At 38.2% G+C, this 20,841-nt stretch overlaps 1 protein-coding gene across 1 annotated transcript in view; it reads left to right on the top strand.

Moving 5' to 3' along the window:
- Nucleotides 1-19,029, top strand: part of LOC126183649 (uncharacterized) — a 47,024-nt gene extending 27,995 nt beyond the window's left edge. The window contains exon 2 of the mRNA XM_049925792.1: nucleotides 8,570-19,029. Within this exon, the coding sequence (XP_049781749.1) occupies nucleotides 8,570-8,883 (314 nt within the window). The 3' untranslated portion in view covers nucleotides 8,884-19,029. The remainder of the gene's footprint in view (nucleotides 1-8,569) is intronic.
- Nucleotides 19,030-20,841: the final 1,812 nt, after the last annotated feature.

The following is a 20,841-nucleotide window of genomic DNA, read 5'->3' as shown; positions in this document are numbered from 1 at the left end:
GAAATGTGCAGGAGCTCCATCGCGCATGAACCACATGTTGTGTCGTACTTGTAAAGGCACATGTTCTAGCAGCACAGGTAGAGTATCCCGTATGAAATCATGATAACGTGCTCCATTGAGTGTAGGTGGACGAAACTAAAATGAGCTCTAACATGGAAATTAAGAGTTTCCGGACACATGTCCACATAACATCTTTTCTGTATTTGTGTGTGTGAGGAATGTTTCCTGAAAGTTTGGCCTTACCTTTTTGTAACACCCTGTATAGGCATTGTCGACCGCAGCGCCGTGTTCTGCATGTTTACGTATCTCTGCATTTGAATACGCATGCCTATACCAGTTCCTTTGGCGCTTCAGTTTATAATACCGGCAACAAATACTTTCTCTGATGTGGCCTTCTTACCAGTGTTCATCGGACAAGTCGGAAACTATAGATAGGCTTTCCTGCGGCTTTACGTATTCGGCAGCAACTTTGTGCCCTTCGATTAATACCAAGCTCAATATTTCGATCAGAATCTCCCGTGCTCTCTGAAAGTTCCAGTTCTAACGTGAGATTCACAGTTTCGCCGCTGTCATTTATATCCGATCCATAAGAGTCGTGAGGAAGAATCTGGCCTGTTAGTTCTCGGCTCAAAGGAGCATTTCTACTATGTTAAAAGCACTTCTCCCCGGGTATTGGTCACTAAGAAAATGGTGTCAAAGCCGTTCTCTCTGAAGTGGTTTAGAGCGTGTGCGATCACTTTATGGTAGCAAGGATTTTCATACGGCCCAGAATAGCATGAAATAATAAGACTAGGTCTTACTTGGCCTTGACTGCCCTTCATAGATGCTTTAAAGGCCTCTCAAGACGAAAACCTATTGAAATCATCAGCGCAACATGTCACCGTGAACAAAGGGTGCTTGGCTCTGCGTGTAGCTATGCACGTCGGCCCACTGTAACAGCATCGGCGTGTCCCATCAGAGTAGGTTTAATTTCACAGCTAGCGACCACTCTTGGAATTAATTTATGAAATGGTTCAAATGGCTCTGAGCACTATGGGACTTAACATCTGTGGTCATCAGTCCCCTAGAACTTTGAACTACTTAAACCTAACTAACCTAAGAACATCACACACATCCATGCCCGAGGCAGGATTCGAACCTGCGACCGTAGCAGCAGCGCGGTTCCAGACTAGCACCTAGAACCGTTCGGCTACTCCAGGCAGCAATTAATTTATGTTGAAAAGCAATTACGAAGTCTTGATGAGGCGGATAAACTTGGTATTCCAAGTGCATAAGCAATGATGCATGTTTGTTTGATGCTGCTAGTCCAGTGGGAAATTTTGAAAATTTGTGGTAAGGTCTTATGGGACGAAACTACTGAGGGCTCGGTCCCTAGGGTTACACATTACTTAATCCAACTTTAACTAACTTACGCTAAGGACCACACACACACACACACACACACACACACACACACACACACACACACACACACACACACACCATCCCTTCCTGTCTGGAAAGACTAGCCGTGGGGATAAGAACCACCTAGGTATCAGATGGGTGGCGGGTCATAAAGAAGTATAGCCCACGACGCGCGAATAGCCAGATTTTATTCATCCAGTATTTAAGAATGAGGCACTTAGTAACAACGAAATTCATACATGATTTCAAACCTTCATGAAACTTTTTCTCGCTGAAAATCCCCACAAAATGATGAAAAGAAAATAGTTCACCGCTCGCTACATTTTTGCTATACTAACACTATTCGCAACACATTTTCGCAGAGTGAATGTACCTACAAAATTATATCATTGTGCGACACACAGTTCAGGAGAAATGACGTCATAAACACTGAGCTGCTTGAAAACGAAACTGCAAGGCGAAGTTTGGGAGAGACTATGTACTGTGTGTACAAAACGTGTGAAATATGTTAAATATGTGTAAAATGTATGTGACATGTGCGTATGCGGGCAAAATCGCAGGTAAAAAGCAGCTCCTAAAATCCTTCAATCGATTTCAGCCAAACTTGGTACACATACTTCTTACTACCTGGAAAGAAGTACTATGGAAGTAAGAATCAGCAATCTCCTATTGGGGTGAGGGTGATAAGCTGATGAGAGTAGGACGTAGGAATAGACAGACAGAGATAGAGAGGGATAAGGAGAAGATGGTCAGTGGGAGGGGAGGGGAAAATGGACGGAAAGGGAAGAGGAGGAGATGGACAGAGTGTGGGAGGAAATGGACAAAGAGAGGGGAGAGGAGGATATGGTCTAATAGAAGACTGGAATAAACAGATATCCGCGCAACATCGGGTACTCAGCTAGTGACAATAATAAAAATTGTAAATTGATTCTTACTTGTTTAGTTCATTTTGTTTGCAAATATAGACACATCAAAAAGAGTTTTGCGTCACCCCGGTTCCCAGAACTCCTGAAAATAGACATTGACTGTGGATACTGTATCACAGACACAGTCCCTTTGACTGTTCAGAGATGTCACTAAACCCGCCCGACGATGTAAACAACCACGCATGAGCAGCGCCTATTAGACGGAGGGGGTCCGACAACCGATCAGTTCGTCGTCCACCAGGATGGAGGTACACGGCTCTTGTCCGTAGTTCAACCATGCCTAGACAATCAATACCGCGGTTCGATCTCGTCCGCATTGTTACTTTGTGCCAGGAAGGGCTCTCGACAAGGGAAGTGGCCAGGCGTCTCCGAGTGAACAAAAGCGATGTTCTTTGGACATGGAGATAGAGAGAGACACGAACTGTCGATGACATGCCTCGCTCAGGCCGCCCAAGAGCTACTACTGCAGTGGATGACCGCTACCTACGGATTATGGCTCGGAGGAACCCTGACAGCAACGCCACCATGTTGAATAATGCTTTTCGTGCAGCCACAGGACGTTGTGTTAAGACTCAAACTGTGCGCAGTAGGCTGCATGATGCGCAACTTCACTCCCGACGTCCATAGCGAGATCCATCTTTGCAACCACGACACCTTGCAGCGCGGTACAGATGGACCGAACAACATGCCGAATGGACCGCTCAGAATTGGCAACACGTTCTCTTCACCGATGAGTGTAGCATATGCTGTCAACCAGACAATCATCGGAGACGTGTTTGGAGGCAACCCGGTCAGGCTGAATGCCTTAGACACACTGTCCAGCGAGTGCAGCAAGGTGGAGGTTCCCTACTGTTTTGGGGTGGCAGTATGTGGGGCCGACGTACGCCGCTGGTGGTCATGGAAGGCGCCGTAACATCTGTCCGATACGTGAATGCCATCCTCTGACCGATAGTGCAACCATATCGGCAGCATATTGACGAGGCATTCGTCTTCGTGGACAACAGTTCGTGCTCCCATCGTGCACATTTTGTGAACGACTTCCTTCAGGATAACATCACTCGACTAGAGTGACCAGCATGTTCTCCAGACATGAACCGTATCGAACATGCCTCGGATAGATTGAAAAGGGCTGTTTATGGTCGACGTGACCCACCAACCACTCTGAGGGATCTACGATGAATCACCGTTGAGAAGTGGGGCAATCTGGACCAACAGTGCCTTGATGAACCTGTGGATAGTGTGCTACAACGAATACAGGCATACATCTATGCAACAGGATGTTCTACTGGGTATTAGAGGTACTGGTATGTACAGCAAACTGGACCACCACCTCTGAATGTCTTGCTGTATGGTGGTACAACATACAGTGTGTGGTTTTCATGAGCAATAAAAAGGGCGGAAATGATGTTTATGTTGATCTCTATTCCAATTTTCTGTACAGGTTTCGGAACTCGAGGAACCGAGGTGATGCAAAACTTTTTTTGATGTGTGTATTAAGGGTGGTACTACAGATGGGCCTTTTACATAGAACTTATTGCCAGTTCAGTGCCGCCTGCGTTGTCGACCTGACTTGCTCTGTTCATCAACAGTGATTGTTGTTGCTAATGCTGTGTTGTTCTTATTTAGTTTTTTACTATGGCAGGTTTAAGTGAACAATGTGCAACTGTGAAATTTTGTTTTCTGCTCAGTAAAAATGCTGCTAAACTGATTTAATGTCGAAAACAGCTGACCAAGATGACGCCATGGGAAAAACTCAAGTGTAAGAGTGGTTTGGCCGATTTAAAAATGGTGAAATGTCTTTTGATGGCAAACCTCGTCCTGGTCGTCCATCAACTGCCCGAATCGACATTTCATTCGAGAGCTTGTGCTCACAGACCGTCGACAAGACGATAGATAAACTTTCAGCTATTAGTAGGTTATCTTGTAGCTCGGCTCAGCGAATTTTAACGGAATATTTGGGAATGAAAAGCGTTGCAGCAAAGTTCGTTCCTCGGGTTTTTACTGACAATCAAAAGGAACGTGGAGTTGAAACATGGTGTGCTTTGAGACAACATGAAACTGATCCAAATCTTCTGTCAAATGTCATTACTGGTGATGAGTCATGGTGCCATGGTTACGACCCAGAAACAAAGCAACAGTCTAGCCAATGGAAGACGTCACCGTCAACCTACCCAAAAAAGTTATAAAGTCAGATCAATCATCAAAAAATTCAGATTTGCGTTTTTGATGCCAAGGATGTCGTTCCCCAGATCAGACCGTCAGTCAAACCTTTTATTTGGGATTTTTAAGAAGTTTGCGCAACAGCATTCGTCAGAAAAGACATTTTTTTGCCATCTCCGTTAGACAGGACGGTTTTAGCTAAAAAATGCTATGGTTCTGCCGTCCCACGCACCTTACTCCCTTGGCTTGGCACTGTGCGGCTTTTTCTTATTTCCACGTATGAAAAGGGGCATGAAAGGACACCAATTTGAGATCACCGAAGAAGTCAAGAAAAAACGAGATAGCAGCTGTCAGGCATTTCTAAAGATGACAGCAAGAAAGGATTCGAACAATGGGAGCACCCGTGGGATAAATATATTACTTGTAACGGAGAGTATCTTGAAGGGATAAGGTTGTTTTGTAAAAGATTTTGAAATTTATAGCTTTTAAAAATTATTCCTTTTTTTGTTTCACCTTGTACGTAAGACTCCTAAATTCATAGTATAAACCTTCTGTCGGCTTTGCCATGGTGGGGTAAAAATACGTAAAAATAAAATTTTTTATTTGTTTTAAACATTGATTAAAGCACTTTAATAAACATGTGTTTTATTTAGAAAGTGTATTGAATGTTGTTTTTCACACTTGATTAAAAACATTTTTCTTTTAACATGCCAAATCTTGAGTAGTATTCAGACGGACTGGCTGAGACAACTGAACGAAAAGCTTCCGTGGTAATACTAGTAACCATTTTGACGGATCCCTAAAAAAAAAAAAAAAAAAAAAAAATCACCTATTATTGGTATAAGATATACTTTATTAAGTGTCATTGCACCTTTACTTACTTTGCAGATGAAAGACAACTTTCTCTGTACCTTTCTTTGAACCGTATGATTACGTAGCTTTTCAGTCTCTTGATTTATAGGAATTCTTGTCGGTGAATTCAGCTTGGCTTCCTTCCACAAACGATTAACTTCTTGCTGGCATGGTTGTTTTGACTCATCGGCATACCGCTTAAGATAGGCACTGTAAAAGTTTTGATACAAGACGTGGTGAAGACAATAACATCTGATACTTGTGCTGTGACACATAATGATATCTATATGATATCTATTATTATAATGTAAAGTTGACGTGAGATTTTCCTTGCCGCCCCCCCCCCCCCCCCCCCTGCCCCTCCTCCATTTTAAATTAGATTTTTGTCGGACACCACCATTGCCATTTTCAGCTCATGTAATTAATTGACACACCCTTATATAAAAAACACTTATTTGTTGAAACGACTCATGCTCCTCCTGTTACAAAATATACTGAAGAGCCAAAGAAATGGGTACACCTGCCTACTCATGTAGAGCCCTCGTGAGCATGCGGAAGTGCCAAATCACGACGTGGCATGGACTCGACTAATGTCTGAAGTAGTGCTGGGGGAAACTGACACCATGAATTCTGCAGAGCTGTCCATAAATCCGTTAAAGTACAAGGGAGTGGAGATCTCCTCTGAATAACATGTTGCAAGGCATCCCAAGTATGCTCAATAATATTCATGTGTGGGGAGTTTGGTGAACCGCGGAAGTGTTTAAACTTGGAAGAGTGTTCTTGGAGCCACTCTGTAGCAATTCTGGACGTATGGGGTGTCGCATTGTCCTGCTGGAATTGCCCAAGTCCGTCAGAATGCATTATGGACATGAATGAATTCAGGTGATCAGACAGGATGCTTAGATATGTGTCACCTGTCAGATTCATACCTAGACTTATCAAGGGTCCCATATCACTCCAACTGCACACGCCCCATACAATTACAGAGCCTCCACTAACTTGAACAGGCCCCTGCTGACATGCAAGGTCCATGGATTCATGAGATTGCCTCCATACCTGTACATGTCCATCTGCTCATAAAAATTTGGTATGAGACTTGTCTGACCAGGCAAAAATGCTTCCAGTCATCAGCAGACCAATGTCGGTGTTGAGGGGCTAACTGAGGCATAAAGCTTTGTGTTGTGCAGTTATTGAGGGTACATTAGTGGGCCTTTGGCTCCGAAAGCGCATATTGATGATGTTTTGTTAAATGGTTCACACGCTGACACATTTTAATGGCCCAGCTTTGAAATCTACAGCAGTTAGCGGAAAGGTTGCACTTCTGTTATGTTAAATAATTGTCTTCAGCCATCATTCATCCAGTTGTAGCAGAATCTTTTTCTGGCCACTGTGATGTCAGAGATCTCACGTTTTATAGGATTCCTGACATTCATGGTACACTAGTGAAATGGTTGTATGGGAAAATCCACACTTCATTGCTAACTCAGATTTGCTGTGTCCCATCGCTTGTGTGTCAACTATAACATGTTCAAACTTGCTTAAATCTTGATAACCAGCCTTTGTAGCACCAGTAACTGATCTAACAACTGCACCAGACACTTGTTGTCTTATATAGGCATTGCCGACTGCAGTGCCGTATTCTGCCTGTTTACATATCTCTGTTTTTGAATACGCATGTCTGTACCAGTTTCTTTGGCACTTCAATGTAGATGTACTAGTTAAGAAAACTTCATGGTGTGTGCCCAACAAGTAACAACAGTTTTATCACATTGGATGAATGGTAAAGGAAAGCATACGGTACAAACAAAAAGTGTTCATTTTTCTATAAATAGATTCGTTAAGGCCCTGACTATATGTTAAACTGTTAAAACAATTACAACACTTAAATAATCAGTCTGTAATATTTTATTCTGTATGTTATCACAGTTTGTGAGTACTTCCAAGTACAAAATGTCCTGAACTGAGCTACATTACGTTACCTATCTGCTGACAGTTTCACAGTACCTTTTTTTTCCCCCTTGATCTACTTCCAGTAATGAAGTTTGTAGGTGCATATACACGCCTTTGCTTTGATTAGTGTGATGTTGTATCTTAGTATTGAGTTCAAGGTTGTAGTCTATGCTTAGAAGAATACAAATAAAAACATAAACTTGGAGGCTATGATGTCGGTAGAAACACGTATAATTCAGATCTGCACCAAAAACAGATCTATCACATACTGTTTGTCATGTTCATACCGAGACGGGTCCATTATTGATTTTATATACACAGGAGACAAAGAATTACTTACTTTTGTGATTGAAAGTGAATCTATTCTTGCATGGTGTTTCAAGAGGGAATCTATTCTTTGCATGGCATTTCAAGAAAAACTGCAAAAACGTCTGTGAAGGCTAAACATCATAAATATATTTTATTTTCATGTAGTTGTCTAGTTTTTTCTGTCAAAACTGGACAGGCAGTTACCCAAATTCTTTTTTTATAGAAGATAGATGTATTTTCCACATGTTAGTCACTGTTTTTATTATTTCAAACTGACTGGTTTTGGGCAGTGCCGCCCATGCCTATCTTGAGATCATTTCTGATAGTTGTAGAGTAAAATTAGGTACTCCATAACTATGGCAAATGATCTGAGGATTGCCAACACTGCCTGAAACTGGTCAACTTGAAATAATAAAAACAGCGATCATCAAATATAAAATACGTCCCTTCCCAGTTTCCTTTTCTTTTTCTTCTGCAGGTGTTGATAATTTCCCCTAAGTTGGATGAATGAAAATGCCCCATCCTCAGATTTCAGTGTCATATCAGAAGATTAACATATTTTGCATGGGAATTTAAGTTTAAAATTTATGTCTGTTAATGTTTGTGTGATAAATTCCATTTTTTCCTACATTTTTACATTTACCTTGTATAGTGTCTGTAGTACCTGTGCAGATTCACTGGATGTTCCTGTAGAAAGAACTGACTTCACTGAAAGCCATGTGATGTTCACCAGTTAAATTGTCTTTTATTGTTAAAATCTCTTGAATAACATTGTTTACAGAATTTGGAAAAAAGATGCTAGCTGGAAAATATGTAGTTTACATGTTGAGTTATTGAGTAGACAATGGTATTTCTGTATCTTTTGTGTACTGGAGGGGCAAAAATCAGCATAGCATTAAGCAAAAAGTTAAGTAGTTCATTTCACTTCTTGTATTTTCATAAGTTTTTGTTTCTTGTTGTTGTTGTAGGAAGTCGGACGTTCGGAGCACGGCGTAGGATTATGATGGCTCTACTGCCCATGATGTACAAGATGGGAGTTATGACAACAATGCTTGGTGGCCTCATAATTCTGGCACTTAAGGGCCTCACAATTGGTGTCATTCTACTCCTGCTTGGGTTTGGAAACTTCTTCCATAAATTTAAGAGTCAGGGACCTCCTTGGTATCCTCATCACCCAACCGATATCCATGTTCATGTCCATACAGATGGACATAAACAAGCATATAGTGGCTGGCACTATGGCCCTGTGTCAGCAGATCATTCAGAAGTGTATGGAGAATAACTTTCTTATGTCGAAAAGTGATGCCATGTGAGTGACTTTAAACAAAGTTTGAAAAAAAAAATAGTGTCTTGTGGAGGACTCAGGTTTTTCCTAGGAAAGAAACATATGCATTATCAGTTGACAAATATCAAGTAAGTCACGTGTACTTTTCATAAATGGACACCTTGATACTGATGTATTCATGTACATTTTATCAATCTTATGAGTGTTTGATGTTTGACATTTGTTTGATTATCATGGATTTTGTTTAAAATACATTACATCTGCAATTTGAAAATAATTAAATTTGACTGTGCGTATGTGACTTTCAGCATTTTACCTGTGGGTTTCAAGAGACAGGTTTTGTTGAAAAACATTTATACAGCATTCATTTACTATCCACCTCATATTTGGTTGTCTTTCAGAGGTAAATCTCTGTTTCTGAGGCAGTTGTTCATACTAATAAGGGGAGAAGTGCACTATTTGTTTCAGCCAGGAGCTTAACACTGAAACTGCCAAGAGGAGCATCTGTTGAAGGAACTGAATAACAAAAATAGTATCCAATAAAGAAAAAAACATCTTTAAAAAGTCCTCAGATACATTGTCACTGTAGTTCTCTATGGTATTTCATTTGTATTTTTATATACACATTGCATTAAGAATGTGACAACCAGTAGTTTTATGTGTATGTACATGTAATTCAGATGTTGCTTTGCATGGTGCTGTAACTGGGATTGTTGCATTCATCTTATGTACACAAGAAACTGGTGTTGCTCTTGTACTGTAAACTACTTAATAAGATTGTCACAACTAATTTTATTTAAATGTACTGTTTATTTCTGATAAGTTGTCTGTACTAGTCATACTTGTAAGTATAAAGAGCTTCAGCATAGAATCAGCTTTGTGGTGCTGCAGATGTGATTTTTATATATATCCCTGTTCTCACTTCACATGTAATGAAGCTCTAGGTGTCTTGTTATCATCAAATGATGAAGACTTTGGTACATAATTCTATTATGCATTTTATTACAGTTATGAACTGTGATTCAGATTTACATAATAATGTAAATAAGTTATTTATTTATTTATTTATTTATTTATGCAATTAATTTTCAAGTGCAAACTCTTATACAAAGGAAAAAGACTATCGAGGAACGCCTACATGTTCAAGTTTTTGAACAAGATATATTTTTCCTTTTGTTTATGAAGTTTTAAGAAGTTTCAGGCTTTAATGAATGTGCTGTAAAACAGCATTTCTTTGCAGATTTTAAAGCAGAATTATGCAGAGGAACAATGTAACAATAATACAGGCCAACAAAAATACTTTCATTACTTTTTGTGGGTGTTGGACACTTAATCCCTATCCTTAGTACTTTTATTTATTTATTTATTTATCTTTTTTCCAATCACTTCCTGTTTATCACAATATGATTTCATTATAAACTAGAACATTAGTAAGACATATATAACTGGAATGAGAAGTAACTTAATTTTTAAATATGAACCAAGACTGAAGTCTAAATAAATACAGCCTAAGTGGGGAAATGTTACTTTCACATCTTTATTAGATACAAATTTTGTGTCCATTGGATTATATTTACTTTCTCTCTTCTCCTTAAAGCATCTGATACAGCATTTTCTCTGGTGAATTGTTCATTGTACAGCTCTGTGAAATGAAGTGATCATCAGTAGTCTCTTGCATTACTGGTATTGCTGAGTTTCTAATGCCATCATTCTGTAACTTCGAAATTTTAATGAAAGTGCTCCCTTTGTTGCTCACTGATACCACACAAATTAATAGATGACTGTTCAACAAGAGAATCTTGATGTTTGTCAAACAGCTTAACTTTTTTGTTGGATACGACTGAAAGATAGTGTGAATCTTGTTTGTTGCTTAAGCTCTTAGTAAAAATCTCCTTGAATGATACTCCAACATCTTTTTTTGAATATGTGGTCCAACAAACACACATTCTTCCAATTTAGCTTTGGATAGATGAAGAGGTGCCTTCCAATGTTTGCGTATGGCTTTCACAAACTGTTTCATTAAACGCAAAATTAAGGTATAGAGGTAGAAATAAGATTTTTTGGGTCCATGAGGTTCTCACAGAAAAAAATGAATGAAGAGCCAAAGAGCTTTTCGTAGTAGTTACAGTATATATTAACATGTGTAACGACTACCACTGAAATTTCAACTTCCAGTTATTTCTAATTGAAATGGTATATGAAGTAAATATATCATTAAAATTGATAAAATGCATGTTCTAGTAATGAGTGTTAAGTGTAAAAACCAAATGATGGGTGAGATGCCTTTTTTTGTATTGTACTAGAATTCAGCTCAGTAAAAGCCTTGAGAATAAGCAACTTTTATATACAATTTTTTTTATTTGTAGGCCTGTGTAACCTGTCAAAATTTATTTTATTGCTCACTTTTTTGTTTTTAATTTTGTGCTGCTATTTCACAGTTAAGTTAGTAGACAAATATTTCATTTATACATAATGATCGATTGTGTGTTAAAAATTTCAACGTGATGAAAATGTAAATACTGTATCAATTACAAATTAATTTATCATAAATTTGCTAAACTTCACGTGTTGCTGGACTGCTTGCATTGTACCAACTGTGAAATCTGAATGTATTCTTAACCTAAAAAATTGTGGTCATCGTTTTCATATATGTACCTGTAGTGCAGGTTTCGCTGTCCAACGAAGTAGATGATTGAACAGTAACACTAGTATCCTATATACATGATGCTGAAGAAATTGTTACTGATGAATCATCCATGTCATAACATAGAATAATTGTCTTCCAATTTTTAAAATGTACAGTTGATGTTGTCGTGACTTTTTCACATAGGCTTGAATGCATGCTTTTGTTGTTCAGCTAATGTTAATTGTATTGCAGAAGATCAATGTTGTAGCACAGTGAGGTATCTGACAGCACGCTGGGGGAATGAGTTTTCAGCGAGGAGTAGTTGAAAAATTATATGAAAGAAGCTGTAAAAATAAATGTTCTTGGTGTATATATCAGAGAGTATTTTCTGACTCATGGAGCTGTGTAAAGCAATTTTCATTTAAACTGAGGAATAGAACCATTAACCCATCATATTTTTACCTCAGGGGTATAAGTTTCAGCATATCCACATATGATAGTTATTTGATGGGACCATCCATACTTACATATTTTGCACCTACAGAAGTATTCACATTACAATTTTATATACTTTCTTATTCAATAGATTCAGCCATCTAGTGTGTACATAAGTTGAGACAATTTTTTTTCCTTACAAAATAACCACAGCCGGTGAACATTTTATTACAACTGCAGTTACTTTGTGTTGGCTGCAAGTACATATTCATTACCCTAAATTATGCATTTGGTTGCATTAACAGATATTGTGAGAGGCAAACTGTTCAACTGAAACATGATTGCTGCTCAGATAAAGTACACAAATCGGCCTAAGAAAATTGAAACCTATCCTATGGATAGTATTTCGTAGTAGCTGCTGTGCATTTTTAGTGTTATTGTTGTTCTTCAAATCTGTTAGACACAGAGTTCCATTTGCTCAAAAAAATTTCGTGTCTCCTGAGAGCTTAGGTGATTTGCAATCTACAGTTTATACTAACACTATACGTATACCTGTATAGAAATATATAATTACAATAAGAACAGGAAAGTGGGAAGTTGTCAACACCTATAAGTAGTTAGTAGATGATACTTGATTGCAGCTAGAGCACAACTTAGCAGACAAAAATATACACCATGTCATCTAATATCAAAATAATGACTAATAAAAAAATTCAATTCAGTATCTGATTTTGCAGCTTGATTGTAAGCTCATGTGGAGTGATATGGTGCACTATTTGAGGCACTGGACTAACATTTTGGAGCAGCAGAGTTCAAAACCGGACTAACATTTGCGAGCAGCAGAGTTCAAAACCCTATATTCCCCTCCAGATTTGGTCTTTCTATTTTCTCCCTAAATTGAGTAATTGTGAATACCAGGATAGTTTTTTTGAAAAAGATATGACAGTCTTCCTCTCCCAGTCCGGTACAACCAAAGTTCATGCTCCAACTTTATCTCTTCACCAACAAGGTGTTAAACCACACTCTTCAGTTTTTTGCTCTGAACTCTCCACACTGGCACAGAATCAGCATGAAATTCATGTAAAAAGTACTATGTTGTCAAGTGTGATAAGTGTACTATTGTAATGAATTGGCAAGATCAGTCTTCCAAGTAGAAAATCTCCCTGCAGATTAGCCACAAGTATTTTTACTGGTTCACGACAGAAAGGACTATCTTTAGTAAATTTACCTTTGCAGAAATGCTATGTATTTTCTACCTCGCAAGCATTCAGTTGCTGCTATACTGAAGCTGATCTCTCATATATTGGCCCTTTGAAGAGCAAACTGAACTGTAAATGCTAATTTGATATGTATTTTAATGCTGAATAAGATTGATAAAAGAGAACTTGAATTCGTTACATATTTGAAATAGATCACACAATGTGCAATGTCATAACTAGTCTAATGGCCACCTGGATAATTGCCTAAAGAACTATACTCAGGTTTCTTAGTACCAAAATAATTTATGCTGTTGAAATAGATAATTCAAATTTAAATGTTATGTGATATCGCCTTATGAAGAGAAAGTTACATTTATAACTCTTAAAATGTGTATACACCAGGGTACAAGTACTTGGAAAAAATGTCTTAACTTGTAAAACAGTGAATACTTCCGTGAAGTTACACACATTCAGTTCTGTCAACGATTTTTCTGGGTATTGAATATTATTACAAACTAAACATTGTTTCACATGCCTCACTTCCATTATATGTACCCTGAAAGACATTATGTTTTGAAATGTTAACTTGTTAAGAAAACTAAAACTAATTATCATTACTTTTCTTATCTGCTTAGCTTGTCGGATGTAGATCATTTCTGTTTGTCTCGTATTTCATTTATGTATGTTTGTTTAGCAGTTACTGAACTTGGATCTGCTGCAATTTTGGAATAATTTTACATCAGTCAGTTTGGGAGGGTAAATAATGTAGTGTATGATATCTGTTCGTAAGATGGATAGATGATTTTGCATTCTTGTATTTAAACTGGTGCATATTGAGTATTTTAGGTGAGAAAGTATGTCTGCCACTATTGTCTGAATAGGTGTAAGGAAACAACTGCACAGTCGATGCCCACATTACCTGCTGTGCCAGTTCGTTGAACATTAGTGTGTCAAGTATATTTGGTTGAATTGTAATCGTCTGTCTAAAATAAGTGTGCTCAGCATGACACTGTTCAAGCAAGTCAGTGTATTGTACACTTTCAAGGTAACCAACCTTAGTTTTGCTATTATACTTTTACTTTCATATCTTACTTGTACATAGATGTTGGTTGTATTGGAATTTTACATTCATTTTTCATGCTGATAGGGCCTGGTTATTAAATCTTGCTTTGGAAAAATATTCATTGTGTTATACCTTTCATTTAAATCACTGTTTTAATCTGAAATGAAATTGTCTGGGTTTTTCTAATGTGCCCATTTCTTCTCTTAGGAAATTTTATGTTCACTTGCTGATACATTCTTCTATACAGATAAATGTTCAATGATGAATAAGATGTGGCCTCGTACTAGAGTGTAGAACAATAGAGTGGAGGTGCAGTGGTGGGATCATGTGGTGAGCTGAGGCACTACTGAGGCATCACTCGATTAACAGTTATTTATTTCCAAGAGTGTACAATCACTCAGTCTTCTTCCCAGTGAAGCCTAGCAGCGGCTGTGCTGAGACAGCTTCGCACAGAGGTGCAGCATCTGTTGGAGGCCCCTTGCACTTTCTGGGGTCAGTACTGTAGCGTCAGCACAGGAGGGTGCAGTAGCCAGCACGTCTCGGCAGCCTGGAATGGCTGTGGACATCTGGAGCCTCAGTGCTCTTCTTGAGTGAACCTACAGTTGGGCTCTGCCAAAGAAATGTGCATGCCCCTTTCGTTGAGATGGTGTGTAGGTGAAAGATAAAACAGCAACACGAAAGACAGCCTGAGAGGCGGTCACAGCATATGGCTAGCAAAGTGGCACTTGTACTGCCCCGGAGTGTTGGCATAGGCACCCTGCTCCCAAGCTGAACAGCTCGTAGACAAGCAGATTGGAAGACAGGGCCGGTCCTCATCTTCAGTCAATCACTGTGGTGACTGACAGGGATGCAGCGCATAGAGTTGAAGTTTTGTCCACAGTCGGACGACTGTGGATTCGTAGCGGTGGATTCCGAGCTGACGGTGGCTGTAGACACCAGGCCATCGTGTAACTAGTAGAGTTGACCTTCCATCAGTATCAATGATGCAGACAGAATAGTCTTGTCATAAAAATGAGTGTGAGGAGACTGAGGGTTTTATAGTATTTGATGACAAGATTCCCTCCTGTACTGGTGCCTGAATGTGCTCCAATTTTCCCAGCCTGTCGTTATTCTACACTGGCCTGATGATTAGATTTAGGGCATTCCTTAGTGCAAGTTTGCAGCCTAAAAGGCATTCTTGTGTCAACCCTAGGGTTTCGGTTCTCTTCAAGTACAAGATGTTCACTCAGATCAATATCCCGAATATCAGTACCTGAAGTATAATAAACAGTTTCAGCATTTAGAATTGGAACATAGATTGCATCTATTGAAACTTTTGATTTTATGGTGGAAGTTAGGAGTGATAGGGCTGGATTGAGAGGTGTGCAACAACATTCAGGAAACATTTTTATTAATCACCTAAAATCTTAAGTGATAAATTGAAATAAAAAGGCATGTGATCAAAATCTTCAGAAGGTTCAAATAACTTGGGGTTTGCTGCCGGGTGATGTCGTCGACCAGCACCAATATTTCGACATGAGCACAACCTGCCATTCTCAAGGCACAACTGCGATCTTGAGAATGGCAGGTTGTGCTCCTGTCGAAATATCAGCAGTGGTTGATGATGTCACCCGGCAGCAAACCCATAAGTTATTTGAACATTCAATTCACCAGGAAAAGTTAAGGTCTCTTCAAAAGGTTGTTGTTATTTGGGTACATGTCTTTGTTGCATAGTTACCGTGCTTCCGCGGTAGATGGAGGTCTGTGAACTTTCACAGATTTCCTTCTCAATAAATATAATTCAGGAAGAATATCTTCTACTCTACATTCCATATCTTCAATGTAGAATTCAATTAAGGTGTTGAACTCTTCTTGTTGTTGGCTATTCAAGAATATTTCGCCAATTGAAATCGGGAGTAGTGAAGAAAATCCAGACAGCACTTTCTTATGTTCTGTCAACTTTAACTCTGTTATAAAGCAATCTAAAAAAACTAGAACCAAACTATTTATTGATTATTTAAATGGTAACCCCTAGCTTTAACGCTTTCACTGCAGTGGAAGAGTTACTTCTATATCTCGGTGAATAAAAAAAATTTATAATGTTTGTTAAACAACATCCGTTCCTCTCTGCATGCTGTCACATGCAAAAAAAAATCATTTTGATATCGTGAACTATTTATGAGATATGATGATTGTTTTGACCGCATGATTCCTGGTGTGCATAAATGGAATCAACAGTGTCGTGCACAACTGTCTGCCGGGTATAAAAATAGACTATCATTCCGCTCTCAGTATTAAATAAAATTTTGGTACTTTTCCTACCCAGCAATGTATGATCTAAAATCAACCATATGCAAACCTACACAGTGCATTTTTACCTCCACAAACTCTTCTACATTTTGTGCAGTGCTTTACGTAATATGTTGCAGCACAGTAACTATGACAAATAATGAAAGAAATTCAGTCCATTATCAAGCAAAGATATCAGACTAAGATATGCAAAAATCAAATTTTTCACGGAATAGCTGTCTTAAAATTGGATAATAACTATTTCATAGCAGCCTTAACACTGTCTCTCAATACTGGTAGCAACATTAGGCGAGCAGTATAGCAACAACAAAGCTGCGCTTGTTTCGGAAAGCAGAGTCCATATCTACAGCAGTCAAGGGTTTAATATTAAATGGATGATACAAAAGCTACATTTACTATTGTGCAAGGTTAGCATTATTTAACAACAAATCACTCTACCAAGCCAATGCCCTCATCACGTTGATAACACCGGTTCCTGCCCGATGACGGAAATTAAGCAACATTGGGCCCAGCTAGTATTTGGATGGGTCACAGTTCGGGAAAAACCAGGTGCTGTTGGTTCCGAGAACCCCAAGTTACTGAATTTGTGTTGAATTGAAAGACTTGCACCAGACCACTGTGCCATGCGACATTCACCAAAGTATAAATAAAAAAACCTAAATGTGAAACATAACTTCAGGTGACCTGGGCGAATGACACTATCTGCCTCGCCAAGTACTGCAACTCCCTTCTTGCCATCAGTGTTAAAATACATTGCAAAACTTCCAATGCTCCATTCATCTTTAGCTCTCATATAAACACATACATGTGCAAACATAATTTGTCAGTGACCCTAAGAGACAGCCACTGGGTGTTGTTACGTCACTGGAAATAGGCCAGACTTATTTATTAGGTATATCATTGTTACATACTACAAATGAAACTCTTGAGACACTGTAAAGTCTAAAGTACTAAAAGCTTTTCCAGTTTTTAATAATTACAATGTTGTTTAAGCCATGTTTCTTTTATTTCAAGTTTAAGTGATTGCAGACACAATAGTTCCACTCTGTAAATAATGACAGAAGTTGATAAATATTGTCTGTGCCAAGTTAAGCTACAGCCACAGTGGAGTGTGCAGTGCGGGGTAATTGGGAAGGAGAAGTTTGTCACCATGCTAAGGAGGGACATAAGAGGGGGAATGTTGTCTGTCTACTATAAAATGATGCAACTTTAGGCATGCAGATAATCAGCTATGGTATAAATTACACACTGAAGTAACAAGGTTATGTGAAAGCATGTTACAGTGTTGTTCATACTCAAAGAAGGTCATTATGCTATTTATTTTTCAGTTTACACGAAACAAGAGTTCACCGCACTGCTGTAATGCTACAACTGTTAGATCATGTAAGTTGGCAGCAGTCACAAACCTAAGATAGTTGACATGAAGTGTACCAACAGCAGGTAGAGAACCGAAGCTCAACTTAACATTGACAGTTTCTCCTCACCCCCCCCCCCCCCCCCCCAACCTGTTGTATGGTTTCTTCAGCCTTTTATGACAAAATCAGAGGAGAGTTGTCAACAAGATAATCGGTTCATTGTCTTGCCCCTCCCCAGTATACCTTCCCAAAACAGCCCACAAATTTAACTCTTCCTAAACCATCCCGGACAATGAGAAACTGCAGAAAATCCTCCATTTTATGTGGGCATATCACAGATATTTATCATTGCTCAGCCAGACGTGCAGGTAGGTGTTTTGGCATGTAAATCAGTGTTAGTAGCTAGTATGTTATCAGAATGGCATGGTGCAACCATCCAGAACATTTTCTTAGATAAAAGTGGCTATGAAAAACTAAAACATTCACAAACATTAGTTTTTAGTGGCTTGGTCCCAGATGTAACCGCAACTGGTTACAAGGCAGCAATATTTAGTATCTGGTATCATGTAGGATGTGGTATCATGTATGAGATAGAGATGCACATGATATAAAAATTTCTAAGTTTAATTTATTGCTGTTCATGAGAGAAGGCAAATACATAAGTTGTAATATGCTGCCTGTAATTAACTTTTGATAACAAGTCTATGTAATTGTGCATATATAACAGAATATATTTGTTTCTAAAAATATCTCCTCATTTATAATTATAAATAGATGGAAAAACATGAGGGCGCATTAGCTGTTAATGCATTTAATTTGAATATCAGCCTTAAATGGAACTGGTTTATGAAATTGTTAAGATGAAGCTGTGAGTCCTTTCAAATCAATTGTTTCTTGTTTGTATAATTTTTAGTATCTCTTTGTGTGTTAGTCACTTAATTGTCACTAAAACAAATGGAAAGTGTTTACCAACAGATATCTGCAATAGTTAACTACACATTTATTGTAACATCAGTATTATATGTGACTGGCTATTGAAATTGCTCAAGTAGTCACACTGTATTTTCAATTTTTTCTTCTGTTGTGTAGTTTTACTGCAGCCTCATTACCTATATTGTTTGTATACAATCATAAATATTTGTACAGAAAGATTGTTTTTACAATGCACAAATAAAATATATGGAAAAACTGAAAAACTTATGTCTTGATGTTTTATTGTACTAATTTGAATATGAGAAACTGTTTATCTGGAACATGTGAATGATATTTTTATGAGATTGCAAAACTGGTAACTAATTTCATGAAGCAACACTGAATCATTGGATATTAGCAGTTTATGAAAGCATAGCCAAGAAAAATTAATGTTCCCATTTCTGTCAGTTTTAGTGTCAGGATGTAGTACCATGTCATAGTGTATAAAATTTTCCAAAGTCTAGCAAATATTCAGACATATAGATGTCTATTAGACATGTGTAATAGTTTGAAAGGTTTGTCTCTGTTGCTTGGTATACATGTGTGTGTCCAATTCAATTGCTAATGAGTAGGGACCTGACAATGTAGCATCTATTCTTGGCAAAATTTGCAGGTAATACATTTTAATGATTAGCCATACACATCCAGAGTTTGCCACAGTATGTGCCTGAAGATATAGGCTTAGTGTGTTGGGACTAACTAAAAAAGTGTTTGGAATGTTTGCTTTTCAAACACATCACCTTATTTCCAGAATGTCCTTTACTTGTTTTCTAATTTGGGCTCTGTTTGTGATTCCAAAAAATGATTGTGTATGCTGAGAATCAACAGCATTTACCTGCCGGTGAACAGAATGCTTCTGATTTAAGATATTTCTTGGCATTATTTTTCTCTTCCCACACAAGTAACTGCAAAATAGGCAGAACTTTTTGTGGCCATTCATAGCCATTTGATCCATATTTGACAAAGCTACAGATGGAGCTGATGAGGTACTGAGCATAGAATTAGAACAGAAAGAATTCTGTTTGCACGTTAGAAGACTTTCGGCTTGGTCAAAATACTTAGACAGGTTCTGTTGCTCGGCCCGAATAGTATCCATTCTGGGAGTGCGGCTCCAGTTGCTGCATTTAAACATCTGCAATAGATTTTCTCTCCCAGGTAAACGTACAATTATTTTTAAACATTCTTAGGTTATCAGGTTACAACTTGTAGTTAAAAAGTTTTGGCTAATGTTGATGGAGAATTCTTTCAGTAAAGGAAAGTATCAGTTGTTTACCTCTAATATTAATTAAAGAGTATAAGCCATTGTACTGATTAAATGAGAAACTGAAGCAGATGATTTCCAAATGCAGTGTAGCAAAACTACTTCAGTCCTTAATATGGAAATAATATAACAGCGAAAAATGATTTCTGAAATTCGATTTTTGTGTTCTGGAAGTTGTGTCTCGTGTAAACATAGTGATTGTACCAATTTTTAAACCTTCGTTAGCAGACAAACGTACATGTTTCTTTGTTCTCAGATGAAAGGTCCTGTGGCCGAGCCCTGTGGTGTATTACAGGACGTATAGAGACCATTCAACCACCCACCCACAATATAGATGCTGCACCAGGGCACTGACTGAACCAATTAATCATTTTGTTCATGTAATTCTTAGTTTGCAGACACATTATTGTGCATATTATTAAACTATAATAAAATATTTAATTTGGATAAAATTCTCATGAAAAAGTTTTTATTAGGACATTTCATGTTTTCACATTTCTGAGGAAGAATTGGCATTTACTGCAAATTGCGATGCAAACAAGAACATTTTATGCAGATAACAGTTGTTTTTGTCTTTCACACCACTTCTGATGAAATGGCATGAATGCCACACCTAAAGCAATTAAATACCAAAAGTTTCCAGACATGTAATACCCTATAGTGCCCTAGTCTGAGGGGAAAACAGATCCCATCTGCCCAAATCCTACATGCGCTCAAATCCTTATTGTAAATTAGTGTAACTGTCAATGCACATT

This window comes from Schistocerca cancellata, chromosome 4 (assembly GCF_023864275.1).
Source record: "Schistocerca cancellata isolate TAMUIC-IGC-003103 chromosome 4, iqSchCanc2.1, whole genome shotgun sequence".
NCBI lineage: Eukaryota > Metazoa > Arthropoda > Insecta > Orthoptera > Acrididae > Schistocerca > Schistocerca cancellata.
Note: the sequence above shows the minus strand (reverse complement) of the source record. Positions and strands in the feature narration are given on the sequence as shown.